The 13,586-nt window shown below is 54.8% G+C and overlaps 1 protein-coding gene across 1 annotated transcript; it reads left to right on the top strand.

The window, feature by feature from the left end:
* Positions 1 to 2,284: 2,284 nt before the first annotated feature.
* Positions 2,285 to 11,731, top strand: EIF6 (eukaryotic translation initiation factor 6). Its single transcript, XM_071573007.1, has 6 exons — positions 2,285 to 2,525; positions 3,214 to 3,299; positions 4,864 to 5,039; positions 6,182 to 6,358; positions 8,617 to 8,798; positions 9,834 to 11,731. Exons 1-6 carry the CDS (start codon positions 2,419 to 2,421, stop codon positions 9,841 to 9,843), a joined length of 738 nt encoding a protein of 245 aa, XP_071429108.1. The 5' UTR covers positions 2,285 to 2,418; the 3' UTR covers positions 9,844 to 11,731.
* The last annotated feature ends 1,855 nt before the right edge of the window (positions 11,732 to 13,586 follow it).

The following is a 13,586-nucleotide window of genomic DNA, read 5'->3' as shown; positions in this document are numbered from 1 at the left end:
AGAGGGACAGGGACACTGATGGCACATCTGGGAGAAGGATAATGATGGGACACCTGGGAGAAGGACAATGATGGCACACCTGGGAGAAGGGTGATGATGGCACACCTGGCAGAGGGACAGGGACACTGATGCCACACATGGGTGAAAGACAGGGACAATGATGGCACACACCTGGAACAGGGACAGCCATGGCACACCTGGGAGAAGGGCAGGAACAATGATGGCACACCTAGCACAGGAACAGGGACAGCCATGGCACACTTGGGAGAAGGACAGGGAAAGTGATGGCACACACCTGGAACAGGGACAATGATGGCACACCTGGCACAGGGACGCAGTGATGCTGTCCCCAGGCCTGTGGGGGTTCCCCAAGTGTTTGTGTGCTGGGGACACCCGGCAGGCTTGGTGTCTGTCCCCACATGGTCAGTGTCTGTCCCATGGGCAGTGTCTGTCTGTGCCATGGTCAGTGTCTGTCTGTCCCATGGTCAGTGTCTGTCTGTGCCATGGGCAGTGTCTGTCCCATGGGCAGTGTCTGTCTGTCCCATGGGCAGTGTCTGTCCCATAGTCAGTGTCTGTCTGTCCCCACATGGTCAGTGTCTGTCCCATGGGCAGTGTCAGTCTGTCCCATGGGCAGTGTCTGTCTGTGCCATGGGCAGTGTCTGTCTGTCCAGTGTCTGTCCCATGGTCAGAGTCTGTCTGTCCCATGGGCAATGTCTGTCCCATGGGCAGTGTCTGTCTGTCCCATGGGCAGTGTCTGTCCCCCCATGGGAAGTGTCTGTCTGTCCCATGGGCAGTGTCTGTCTCTCCCATGGGCAGTGTCTGCCTGTGCCATGGGCAGTGTCTGTCCCATGGGCAGTGTCTGTCTGTCCCATGGTCAGTGTCTGCCTGTGCCATGGGCAGTGTCTGTGCCATGGGCAGTGTCTGTCTGTCCCATGGGCAGTGTCTGTCTGTCCAATGTCTGTCCCATGGTCAGAGTCTGTCTGTCCCATGGGCAATGTCTGTCCCATGGTCAGTGTCTGTCTGTTCCATGGGCAGTGTCTGTCTGTGCCATGGGCAGTGTCTGTGCCATGGGCAGTGTCTGTGCCATGGGCAGTGTCTGTCCCACCATGGTCAGTGTCTGTCTGTGTCATGGGCAGTGTCTGTCCCATGGTCAGTGTCTGTCTGTCCCATGGGTAGTGTCTGTCCCATAGTCAGTGTCTGTCTGTCCCATGGGCAGTGTCTGTCCCCCCATGGGCAGTGTCTGTCTGTGCCATGGGCAGTGTCTGTCTGTCCCATGGTCAGTGTCTGTCCCATGGTCAGTGTCTGTCTGTCCCATGGGCAGTGTCTGTCTGTGCCATGGGCAGTGTCTGTGCCATGGGCAGTGTCTGTGCCATGGGCAGTGTCTGTCCCACCATGGTCAGTGTCTGTCTGTGTTATGGGCAGTGTCTGTCCCATGGTCAGTGTCTGTCTGTCCCATGGGTAGTGTCTGTCCCATAGTCAGTGTCTGTCTGTCCCATGGGCAGTGTCTGTCCCCCCATGGGCAGTGTCTGTCTGTGCCATGGGCAGTGTCTGTCTGTCCCATGGTCAGTGTCTGTCCCATGGTCAGTGTCTGTCTGTCCCATGGGCAGTGTCTGTCCCATAGTCAGTGTCTGTCTGTCCCATGGGCAGTGTCTGTCCCATTGGCAGTGTCTGTTCCCCCATGGTCAGTGTCTGTCCCATGGGCAGTGTCTGTCCCATAGTCAGTGTCTGTCTGTCCCATGGTCAGTGTCTGTCTGTCCCATGGGCAGTGTCTGTCCCATAGTCAGTGTCTGTCTGTCCCATGGGCAGTGTCTGTCCCATTGGCAGTGTCTGTTCCCCCATGGTCAGTGTCTGTCCCATGGGCAGTGTCTGTCCCATAGTCAGTGTCTGTCTGTCCCATGGGCAGTGTCTGTCTGTCCCATGGGCAGTGTCTGTCCCATAGTCAGTGTCTGTCTGTCCCATGGTCAGTGTCTGTCTGTGCCATGGGCAGTGTCTGTCCCATAGTCAGTGTCTGTCTGTCCCATGGGCAGTGTCTGTCCCATGGGCAGTGTCTGTCTGTCCCATGGGCAGTGTCTGTCCCATGGGCAGTGTCTGTCCCCCCATGGGCAGTGTCTGTCTGTCCCATGGGCAGTGTCTGTCTGTCCCATAGTCAGTGTCTGTCTGTCCCATGGGCAGTGTCTGTCCCGCGCGAGGCGGTCGCTCCTCCGGGCCGGTAGGGGGCGCTGTGATCGCGAGGTTCGGCAGGCGCCGCTCAGTTCCGCGCCCCCCCCCCCCTTCGCCCCCCGGAAGCGGAAGCGGCAGCGGCCGCCCCTCTTGGTTCCGTCCCAGGCGGTGCCGAAGCGGCCGCGGCCTTTGCCCGTTCCCGGCGTGATTCTCACAGCCATTCCCGCTCCCGGTCCCGCTCCCAGTGCCGCTGCCGCCATGGCGATCCGCGCCAGCTTCGAGAACAACAACGAGCTGGGCTGTTTTGCCAAACTCACCAACGCCTACTGCCTCGTGGCCATCGGCGGCTCCGAGAACTTCTACAGGTCAGGGGGCCCCGATCCTGCCCTGCCCCTGCCCCTGCCCCTGCCCCTGCCCCTGCCCCTGCTCTTGCCCCTGCCCCTGCCCCTGCTCTTGCCCCTGCTCCTGCTCTTGCCCCTGCTCCTGCTCTTGCCCCTGCCCCTGCCCCTGCTCTTGCCCCTGCTCCTGCTCTTGCCCCTGCCCCTGCTCCTGCCCCTGCTCCTGGCCCTGCTCCTGCCCCTGCCCCTGCTCCTGCCCCTGCCCCTGCTCTGCTCTGCCCCTGCCCCGCCTCTGCCCAACCCCTGCCCCTGCCCTGCCCTGCTTTGCCCCTGCCATTGTATCCGCCCCTTTCTTGCCCTGCCCCTTACCCCTGCCCTGGCCCTTGCCCCTGCCCTGCCCCTGTCATTGTATCTGCCCCTGTCCTGCCCTGGCCCTTGCCCCTGCCCTGGCCCTTGCCCCTGCCCTGGCCCTGTCATTGTATCTGCCCCTGCCCTGCCCCTGTCATTGTATCTGCCCCTGTCTTGCCCTGCCCCTTACCCCTGCCCTGGCCCTTACCCCTGCCCTGGCCCTTACCCCTGCCCTGGCCCTTACCCCTGCCCTGGCCCTTTCCCCTGCCCTGCCCCTGTCATTGTATCTGCCCCTGTCCTGCCCATGCCCACCCCTGCCCATCTCTGCCCTGCCCTGCCCCGCCCTCACGGCGCTCTGTCCTTGCAGCGTGTTCGAGGGGGAGCTGTTCGGGACCATCCCGGTGGTTCACGCGTCCATCGCGGGGTGCCGCATCATCGGCAGGATGTGTGTGGGTACGTGCGGGCGGGGCCGAGCCCGGGGCGGCGGGGCCGGGCTGTGCCGGGACCCCCGCGGGTGCTGGAGGTGTGTGAGGGCGAGGGGGGCAGTGGGAAACAGCCTGGCAGTGCTGGCTCTGGGGGCCGGGAGGAGGACCCTGTGCCCCGAGGGGCACGGCCGGGACAGGGGGTGGTGTTACCCAGCGTGGAAATCCGGGAAAAGCCTTTCCTGTACTTCGGGCTGGTGGGATCTTGCTCGGTCATACAAATTGCTTGGATTTTTTTTCCTTTAACCATCCCATCGTGCTGCCACGGCCACACAAGCCCTTTGTGGGGCACTTGGCATCTTCAGGAAGAGTTCAGAGTGTCTCACTGAGGCTGAGGCTCCCTTTAGTCCTGTCGCGACAGGGAAGGGATTAAAGGCAGTGCCAATCACCCGCAGCCTGTGCCTCGCCCTGGTTTTGTCTTTCCCCTGGTGCTGGTTATTCCTAAACAGCAACAAATCTGGGCTGGGCCCTGGCTGGAGCACACAGAGCACGGGCAGCTCCAACATATCTCCGGGCTGGAGCACACAGAGCACGGGCAGCTCCAACAAATCTCCTGGCTGGAGCACACGGAGCACGGGCAGCTCCAACAAATCTCCTGTCTGGAGCACACGGAGCACGGGCAGCTCCAACAAATCTCCTGGGTGGAGCACACAGAGCACGGGCAGCTCCAACAAATCTGGCTGGAGCACACAGAGCACGGGCAGCTCCAGCAAATCTCCGGGCTGGAGCACACGGAGCACGGGCAGCTCCAGCAAATCTCCTGGACTGGGCCCTGGCTGGAGCACACAGAGCACGGGCAGCTCCAACAAATCTCCTGGGCTGGGCCCTGGCTGGAGCACACGGAGCAGGGGCAGCTCCAGCAAATCTCCTGGGCTGGGCCCTGGCTGGAGCACACAGAGCACGGGCAGCTCCAACAAATCTCCTGTCTGGAGCACACGGAGCACAGGCAGCTCCAACAAATCTCCTGGGCTGGGTCCCCGGTGGAGCACACGGAGCAGGGGCAGCTTGGAGGTGTGTGAGCATCAGGGGAGTGCTGGGAATGCCCCTGGGAACATCCCAGGCACTTAGCAATAGGACAAGGGGGCACGATGGGCTCAAGCTCTGCCAGGGGAAATTGAAGTTGGAGATCAGGAAAAGAATTCTTTGCAGAGAGAGTGCTCAGGGATTGGAATGGGCTGCCCAGAGAGGGGGTGGATTCCCCATCCCTGGAGGTTTTTCAACTGAGCTTGGCCGTGGCACTGAGTGCCATGATCTGGTAAAGGGACTGGAGTTGGACCAAGGGTTGGACTTGGTGATCTCAGAGGTCTTTTCCAACCCAATCCATTCTGTGGATGTGGCACTGAGTGAGAATCCACCACATCTTGATCCAATCCCACTGTGATCACCAGCCCAGGGCACTGAGTGCCCTGGGCTGGTGATCACAGTGGGATTGGATCAAGGGTTGGACTTGGTGATCTCAGAGGTCTTTTCCAACCCAGCTGATTCTATGATTCTGTGATTCCCCTTGCTCTGCCCTGCCTGTTGGGGCCGTGCAGGGAACAGGCACGGGCTGCTGGTGCCGAGCAGCACCACGGACCAGGAGCTGCAGCACATCCGGAACAGCCTGCCGGACTCGGTGCGGATCCAGCGCGTGGAGGAGCGACTCTCAGCCCTGGGCAACGTCACCACCTGCAACGACTACGTGGCTCTGGTGCACCCAGACCTGGACAGGGTACAGAGCTCTGGGGCACTGCCACAGCTGGGGGGCTGGGAAACCCTGCCCAGGCTGCCTTGGTGGCCTCTGGAGGAGGGAAGGAGGGAGGGTGGGTGTGTCGTGGGGCAGGACAAGGGGAGTGGATTCACACTAACAGAGGGCAGGGTTAGATGGGGGGTATTGTGAAGAAATTGTTCCCTGTGTGGGTGGGCAGGCCCTGGCACAGGTTACCCAGAGAAGCTGTGGCAGCCCCATCCCTGGGAGTGTCCAAGGCCAGGCTGGTCAAAGCTTGGAGCAACCTGGGGTAGTGGAAGGTGTCCCTGCCCATGGAACAAATTGATCATTAAGGTCTCTCCAAGCCAAAGTGTCTCGTAATTCCATGATCATTGAGTGCAGTTTGCTTTGGGTGGTAAAACTGAGTGAATTAGAGCATAATAAAGGGCACACAGAGGAGTGCACTGAGGATCACAGCAGGAGCTGGAGGGTACAGCTGAGCTACCCAAAATCTGTACCAGTTGAAGGATGTGAAAATTACAGAGGGCTGAAGTGAAAATAGAAGGTTCTTGTATGAAAGTTTAAAATAAGAGCAGAGGAGACAAAGTCACTGCTACTTTATGTCTGAGAACTGATACCTTAATAGCATTGAGAGGGGGGTGTGTGGCTGCAGGTCCTGACAGTGCTTTCAGCTGGTGCTAAAGCTGATGAAGATTTGGTGGTAGGAGTGCAAAGGGAAAAGAAGAATAAGGGGGTGGGGGAAGGTAGTGGGCTTTGCAGCATGGTGTGTTTTAAATATGTGTATGAAGTAAGATGGGCACAGAGAAATCAAAATAATTCACAGTGAAACCAAGAGGGGAAGGAAGTTCTCAAGAGTTCTGCAGAAGGATAAGACAACTTTGTCCCAGTGGTTTGGGAGGATGGCTCACTGGGAATGCCAGAGAACAGGCATTGGCACAGCTGATGTACTGCCAGCAGGAACAGGGGCATTTCTCAGTAAGGGCACAGGAGCATGTGGAATATGGGGGTTGGGTCTGTGTTTTGTATGGCTGGTTGCAATGGGCTGTGCAGTGTGGGAGGCTCTCAGAGGGCTCTGTGCAGGAACAGCTTGACTTCAGTTCCACAATACCATTTTACTGAAGGCTTTACCCTCTTCCTGTTTGCAGGAGACAGAAGAGATCTTGGCAGATGTGCTGAAGGTGGAGGTTTTCAGGCAAACAGTAGCAGACCAGGTGCTGGTGGGAAGTTACTGTGTTTTCAGTAACCAGGGAGGAATCGTGCACCCCAAAACTTCCATCGATGACCAGGACGAACTGTCCTCACTGCTCCAGGTCCCACTCGTGGTAAGGCATTTCTGGGATTGTGTTTGCCCTTCCCACTCCTCCCAGCCCAGTTCTACTGTGGCTCCACCTCAGGGACTCCTGGCTGCTGTTTCTCTACAGAGCAATTCCGAGTGGGAGATGAGGGAAAACAAACAGCCCAAGTGTCCTGAGACAGTTCTCTGTGTTCCCCGAGCCTGGAAAAGCTGCTCAGAGCTTTTAGTTTGCTCCTGAAATGTTGCTCTGCTGGGATTGTGTGTGGTGCAGATACAGAATGTGAGATTGGCTGTGGTTTGACTGAACCAGTGTTGAAAAAGATGAAATACCAAACCCTGTGCCTGCTGTGTGAGGCTGAGCTGGCAAAATGCCAACTGCCCAGCACAGGAGGAGAGAATCCACCTCTCCACACACCAAGGGAAGAGGAGCGAGGGGAAAAAAACCCCAAACCCCCAAATAGCAAGCTTCTTACATTATACAAAAGAGAGACAATTAAAAACAGAATATAATACATGTTTATATAAATGGGGGGAAAAAACCCCAAACCACCAACAACCACTGAGTCGCCCACCCAACCAACACAGACCTCCACCACTCCAGCTCCAAAAAACACCCCAACAAGCTCCCCCCAAAGGATACCTGGAAAGAGAGGAGAAAACCAACAACAAAAAACCAAAGGTACTTCCCAAAGCAAACAGCTGTGAAGTGGTGATGAGGCCCAACACCCCCAGCAGCGGTGATGGCAGCTCTGCTCAGCACAGGCCATGAAGGAACTGAGCTGAGCACCTCCCACACCTTCTTTTATACTTTCTTTGACATCAAATGATATGAAGTATCTCTTTGGTTGATTAAGTCAGGTGATGCTTTTCCTCTCTAATTTATGTAGACTCTGGGCCTGCTAAACTGAGGCCCAGCTAAAACTAAAGCCAAAACTACCACTCCTGCCCAGCTGGATGTGGGAATGCCACAATGGCTGTGCCATTACCCTTCCTGCTGGGTGGATTCTGTCACTGAATGCCACACCGTTTTCTCACCAGACAGGACAGGCTGTTCATTAACAATTTTACCTGACACCTTTAGAGCTTTGCTGGTGGGCAGAAGCTTTCAGCTCCTCAGGGGTGTGCTGGTTTAAAGGTAAACTGGCAGGAGAAATGAACCCACCACTAAAGAGAGTGATTATTATAAGTCAGAGTTACAGTTTAATAAAAATATTACAATAAATGCAATGGCACAAAGAGAAATTGGGTTTAACCCACAAACCCCAGCAGTGTAACCCAGCCCCCTGGGGCACAAACACAGGGGGGTTTGGTGGCCCCTGTGCTAAGCCCCATGTGGTTCTTCAAAGGTACAGTGCAGCTCAGCCCCAGCCAAGCCCTCCTGCCTCAGCTCACACCCTCCTGTATGCCTTGGGGATGGTGACAACAGGCACACTGCACCCGGGTCCTTTTCCAAAGGGGCACTGCCAGCTGCCACTAGTCCTTAGGATATAGTTTAGTGTGGGCTGGTGTGCTGGTTTAAAGGTGAAGTGGCAGGAAAAATGGACCCAACACAAAAGAGATTATAAGTCAGAGTTACAATTTAATAACAATATTACAATAAATACAATGGCACAAAGAGAAATTGGGTTTAACCCACAAACCCAGCAGTCTAACCCAGCCCCCTGGGGCACAAACACAGGGGGGTTTGGTGGCCCCTGTGCTGAGCCCCATGTGGTTCCTCTGAGTCCAAAGGAAAAGGAGGTGAAAAACCTGTTGGTGCAGATGATGGCACAGTCTGGTGGGGAGTGGTGGGCTCCTCCTGGCCAGGGTCTGCTCCTCCTCTGGATCCAACAAGTGGTTCCCCAAGTCCCCAAAGCCCAAGATTCTGTCTCCTCAGGTTTGGGTGGGAGCCCCCAGTGCCTCCCCCAGGGCAGGGAGTTCCACACTGGGGGATCTGACTCTGGCAGTCAGGGGGGATTTTGGAATCGTTGCTGGCCCATGGGCAGAGCTGAGCCCTCAGGTGGGTGTGGAGGTGCCAAGGACTCCCTGCAGGGCAGTTCTCCCAGCTCCTCTGCCAGGCTTCTTTCCCAGCCAGCTCCCAGCCTGAGGGCTCAGCTGTGCCCTGGGCAGCTGCTGCCAATGGGCCATTGGGAACAGTTGCTGGGCAATGGCCCAGAGGGTTTAGAATGCACAGCTTTGGGCACACCCACACAGTGGTCTGGGTTGCTGAACCAGGACAAGGGGCGTGAGCAGTAAAGGTTTAAGAGCTCAATGTGCTGCTGGCACTGAGGCTGCCCCTGCCCCCAGGCCGGGACGGTGAACCGCGGCAGTGAAGTGATCGCCGCGGGGATGGTGGTCAACGACTGGTGCGCCTTCTGCGGGCTGGACACCACGAGCACTGAGCTGTCCGTCATCGAGAGCATCTTCAAGCTCAACGAGGCCCAGCCCAGCACCATCGCCACCAACATGAGGGACTCCCTCATTGACAGGTGAGGGGGAGCCAGCTCTGGGTCAAAACCAAGATTTTGTTGTGAACTATTATTATATTGTAAACTAGCTGGTTTCACACTTTTTTTAATTATCATTTTTTTGCTTCCTCCATCCTTTTCTTACTCTCAGCAGTTGGGTTATGGAATGTGTGAGGGTCCTTTTTTTTTTGGGAAATAACATCCATTTCAGCTGTCAGGTTCTCCTTCCTATTTGTTTTTTTAAACAAACCTTGTTTTAAAAGTTTAAATGCCAGTGATTTGCTTGACATCTTGGCTTTTGATTGTTGTAACCTGTATAATGTTATTTCAAATGCTTGCTACAACCATTTCTGGTGCCAGAAAGACTTTGGACCTTGTCAGCTGCTGCTGCCTTAAATCAAACTGCAAACTTGAGGGGTTTTTAAGCCTTTTTGTCAAAGGTTTTGTCCAAGTTACCTTTCAATGTGAGCCAGGTTTTGTTTTCTGCCTGGAGTGGTAATGATATGGGACCTGCCCCCTTCGTTAATGTGTGCAAATGTTTTTCCAAGGTTTAGGCTACACCCAGACAAAAGTCCTGTGCAAACTGCATTTAGACTTTCATCTGGCTACAACTCTGAGGACCATTGCTGTGGTGCTGGAAGGGTGTTCCTGAGCTACCTGAGCCACTGGTCCTTAGTGGCTGAGTTCTCAGGTGTTATGAGAATGTATGTTTTATGCCATAATAAATTCCTTGAGCTCTTTACCCTTCTGGTACAAAGCCTTGATGTGTCTGAGCATATCAGAGCCATAATGAAACTTCCTCTGAGCTGTTAATCATTACCTGGGCCAGGCTGACAGTGCATTTTACCTTTGCCAGCTTAGGCAGGTCTGTTCCTGTGGCTGCCTGTTAGCAGCCACAACATCTGCTTCCCTCTTTTCATAGGCCCTTCTCCTCTAGGAAGGGAAATTTCTACTGGGCCTTTGTAACTGGAGGGTGAGAAGTGACTGTGCTGGTGTTTTGAAATGCCTCCTGCACTCCCTGGCACTGCCAAACTTCCCTTCTGTTTTGTCTTTTAGCCTGACATAAGCAACGCCGGTTCCAACTTCCCAGGAAGCTCCAAAGGAGTGAAATGTTGAGCTGCACTTTGGATCACAGACATCCAGACCTTCTGATGGATATTTCTGCAGGTCCGGCCCAAGGAAGAGGCTACAAAACCAATTTTTTGTAGTTTTTTGTAAACATATAAGTATTGCCAAATAACATGCATAAGATACAAATATGGAATATGCTCTCTGTCCCTTTGCTGATGTTTTCCAGTTCTTCAGCACTGCTTTCTGGTTTTGTGGTGCCAACTGAGCCCCTCAAATTGTCCCACAATATTTACTCTTGTGGCTCTTGGGTGTTGATCACTAGAGATTTTGCCTTAAGTCTTGCACCAGTGTCCTGCTGCACAGCAGTTTGTGGCACTACATGCACTGCTCTGTGTTCCCACACACCTGCTCAAGAGGTGTTTCTGCTGTAGGTAGACTTAAGAACCCCTTATATGTCCAATACCAACAATAGAGTAGTTTACTTGCCACAAAATAATCCAAAACTCATCAGCTTCTCTTTTACCCTGACTTGCAGCTGTTCCCATGGAGATGGTGATTATGAAGTGACCAGCTTGGATCAAAACGAGTTTGTTAGAGTCAGTCCAAGGGCTTCTTACAGCAAAGTGCCTCAAGCAGGGTTGGTCTGGTGTCACCTGTGCTGCCCCTGAGGCACCTGCAGGAGGGAGCCCTAAAGGCTCACTATGGCCAGTGGGCTTAGTTTGTCCTGCAGGAGTTCAGCCCCTGCACTGGGAAACTCTTGGGAGCCAGCAAATCCCAGTATTGAATTTGAACCACCTCATCTGGAGTTACCTTGGAGAGAAAGGTTCAGTAACACAGTTCTGAGCAGTCACTTCACAGGGTGCAGGTTTGGGAGTGTCCTCATGAAAAGCCCATGCCAGGGAGTGATGATGGAGCTGTAGGTGCTGCTTTTGGGTAGAAGTAGTAATTTCCTTCCAAACAGCTGTTGGTCACTGATCCCTCATTTCAGCTGCTTTTCTGCTGCCCATCAAGGGTGCACTGAAGGCATCCAAGTGCCTCCATTTCCCATCCTGAGGATAAGAGGAGGCTCTCACTGAGGTTCCCACAGAGCTGCCCTGCTCTCAGCTGGGTTCTCTTGAGGAATGCTGGCCCAAGGGCGGTGTGGGCAGAGCCCTTTTTAGCCCTGGTGCTTCAGGCTTTCTAGGAAATCAAGGAAACCTCTATTTTTGTTTTACTGTCTGGATGTGTAGGGAAGGCTTTGTAAAAGTTTTGACTGGTTAAAGGTTATTCCTTGAACTGTTAAATAAAGATTACCATGATCTCTGATCAGAGCAGCCCTGCCCTTTGATACTGTGCACCACTTAATTGGCAGTGACTTCAGGTCTCCTCTCAGCCTGTCTCAGTGTTCAGTGAGGAGCTGCTTCCCTTTGGCCACCTCACAGGGCTCAGCTCTGGGGTGGAAATAGCAGGATTGTGACTCTTCCCATCCATGTTGCCCTGTGTTCATCACAGGTGAAACAAGTCAGGCTGAAATTTTCCTCTGCAACTCTCATAACTCTTTTTTCTCATTCCAGATGCCAGACAGGAATCCTGGTTTGCACTGGTGACCTTGATCTGTGTTAGGTCTTAAAGACTCTTTAGAGAAAAATAATCTTTTCTCTGTAATCCAAATCCTTAAGTGGGAAGGGTGGTACAGTGTCTGGGGTTGTGCCATGCCCAGGAGGGGTCAGGCAGCAGGACAGGCCGTTGCTAACTGGGGTGGCACCTCTGGGAGCTTGGCAACTGGAAGGTGGCAAACATGGTACCTCTTTTAATCATGGGTTTGTGGGAATCCTGAGCTGGTGAGGTGGATCTGTGTGCAAGAAAAATGAACTGTAATAAAGAATGGATTTAGCAACATGGATCATGAGAGAGCATAAATGTGGTTTAATGCAAGTTGTGTCTCAAAAGGTCTGTGGAGTTCTTTAAAGGATTCCACAGGGATATGGAGAAGGTTTGTTGTACTGCTCTGGCAGGATCTTGTGCCAAAGGCCTTGAGAGACCATGGGTGAGTTTAGTGATCCATGGGATGAGTGGGAGGACGGGGGGAGAAAGTAAACATTGCTGTTTTCCAGGAGTTTCACAGGGAGCTGTGCCACGATGATCAGCATTACTGGCCTGTATCAAGGACTGTGCAGTGTAATGAATGTGTGTAGTTGGCTGCTCGCCCTCTGGGCTGCAACAGCCACACTCAGGTGCCCCATGCCAGGGTCCCTGGGCTGCACAAATGGCCCTGGGGGTGTAGAGAAACAGGGTGGGATCCCGGGAACACACCTACAAGAGCCTCTCACTCGTGAGAGCTGAACTAGCACTGTGTGCCCTGCTCCCCTGTGGGGACAGTGTGTCCTGGTGCTGCATTTCTGGACAGGAGCTGGATCATGGGCCCTGTCCAAGGAGAGCTTTGGCCAAGCTGATGGGCAGCAGTGAGTCCACCCTCTACTGATCAGGTGCTGCCTCTGCATCAGAACACAGGGCCCCAGCAATAGAGCCCAGGTGTGGGGACATGAAGGAACTGCCCTTTGTACAAATCATAGAATCAGCTGGTTGGAAGAGACCTCTGAGATCATCAAGTCGAACCCTTGATCCAATCCCCCACTGTGATCACCAGATCATGGCACTCAGTGCCACATCCAGTCTCATCTTAAAAACCTCCAGGATCGCAGAATCCACCACCTCCCTGGGCAGCCCATTCCAATGCCTGACCACCCTCTCTGTAAAGAACTTCCCCCTGATATCCAACCTAAACCTCCCCTGGTAGAGCTTAAGCCCCTGCCCTCTTGTTCTGCTCTTGGTTGCCTGAGAGAAGAGACCAACCCCCACCTGGCCAGAACTTCCCCTCAGGGAGTTCCAGACAGTGCTGAGGTCACCTCTGAGCCTCCTCTTCTCCAGGCTAAACACCCCCAGCTCCCTCAGCCTCTCCCCACAGCACTTGTGCTCCAGTCCCTTCTTCAGCCTCGTTGCTCTTCTCTGGCCCCGCTCCAGCCCCTCAATCTCTTTCCTCAACTGAGGGGCCCAGAACTGAACACAACACTCAAGGTGTGGCCTCCCCAAGGCAGAGTCCAGGGGAAGGGTCACTGCCCTGGGCCTGCTGGCCACGCTAGTTTGGATCCAGGCCAGGATCCCATTGGCCTTCTTGGCCACCTGGGCACACTGGTGGCTCCTGTTGAGCTTCCTGTCCCTCAGTCCCCCCAGGTCCCTCTGCCTGGCTGCTCTCCAGCCACTCTGTGCCCAGCCTGGAGCGCTGCAGGGGGTTGGGGTGGCCAAAGGGCAGGACCTGCACTTGGCTTTGCTGAACTTCATCCCATTGGAATCAGCCCAACTCTCCAGTCCATCCAGATCCCTCTGCAGAGCCCTCCTGCCTTCCAGCAGGTCGACACTCCCTCCCAGCTTGGTGTCATCAGCAAACTTGCTAATACTGATGTCTGTGCCCAGATCCAGGGCACTTCAGGACTGCCCAGGGGCTGATCTTGGCAGAAGAGAGAAGGGTGTGAGTGGGGTTGTGCTGGGGGTAGGCAGGTCAGCTGCTCCCCCTCTGCCCCCTTCCCCCAGTGCCACTACCTGTACCTGCAGAGGGCTGTTCTGAGCCCAAGACACCTCCACGAATTCCTCCCAGCCCTGGGAACTCAGGCATGCACTGTCTGCCCCAGAAGGCAGGGACAGGACAAGCAGGAGAGGTTCCATGTGTGATCACCATGAGGTGTTGTGTGGCTCTGTGGGCTT

Source organism: Pithys albifrons, chromosome 18, assembly GCF_047495875.1.
Source record: "Pithys albifrons albifrons isolate INPA30051 chromosome 18, PitAlb_v1, whole genome shotgun sequence".
Classification (NCBI taxonomy): domain Eukaryota; kingdom Metazoa; phylum Chordata; class Aves; order Passeriformes; family Thamnophilidae; genus Pithys; species Pithys albifrons.
Note: the sequence above shows the minus strand (reverse complement) of the source record. Positions and strands in the feature narration are given on the sequence as shown.

Bases quoted from the DNA above. Each gene is read 5' to 3' on its own strand.
- EIF6 (XM_071573007.1), top strand. From the start codon at position 2,419: ATGGCGATCCGCGCCAGCTTCGAGAACAACAACGAGCTGGGCTGTTTT. The intron at 2,526-3,213 runs GTCAGGGGGCCC...CTGTCCTTGCAG, and splicing joins GGCTCCGAGAACTTCTACAG to CGTGTTCGAGGGGGAGCTGT. The intron at 5,040-6,181 runs GTACAGAGCTCT...TCCTGTTTGCAG, and splicing joins TGCACCCAGACCTGGACAGG to GAGACAGAAGAGATCTTGGC.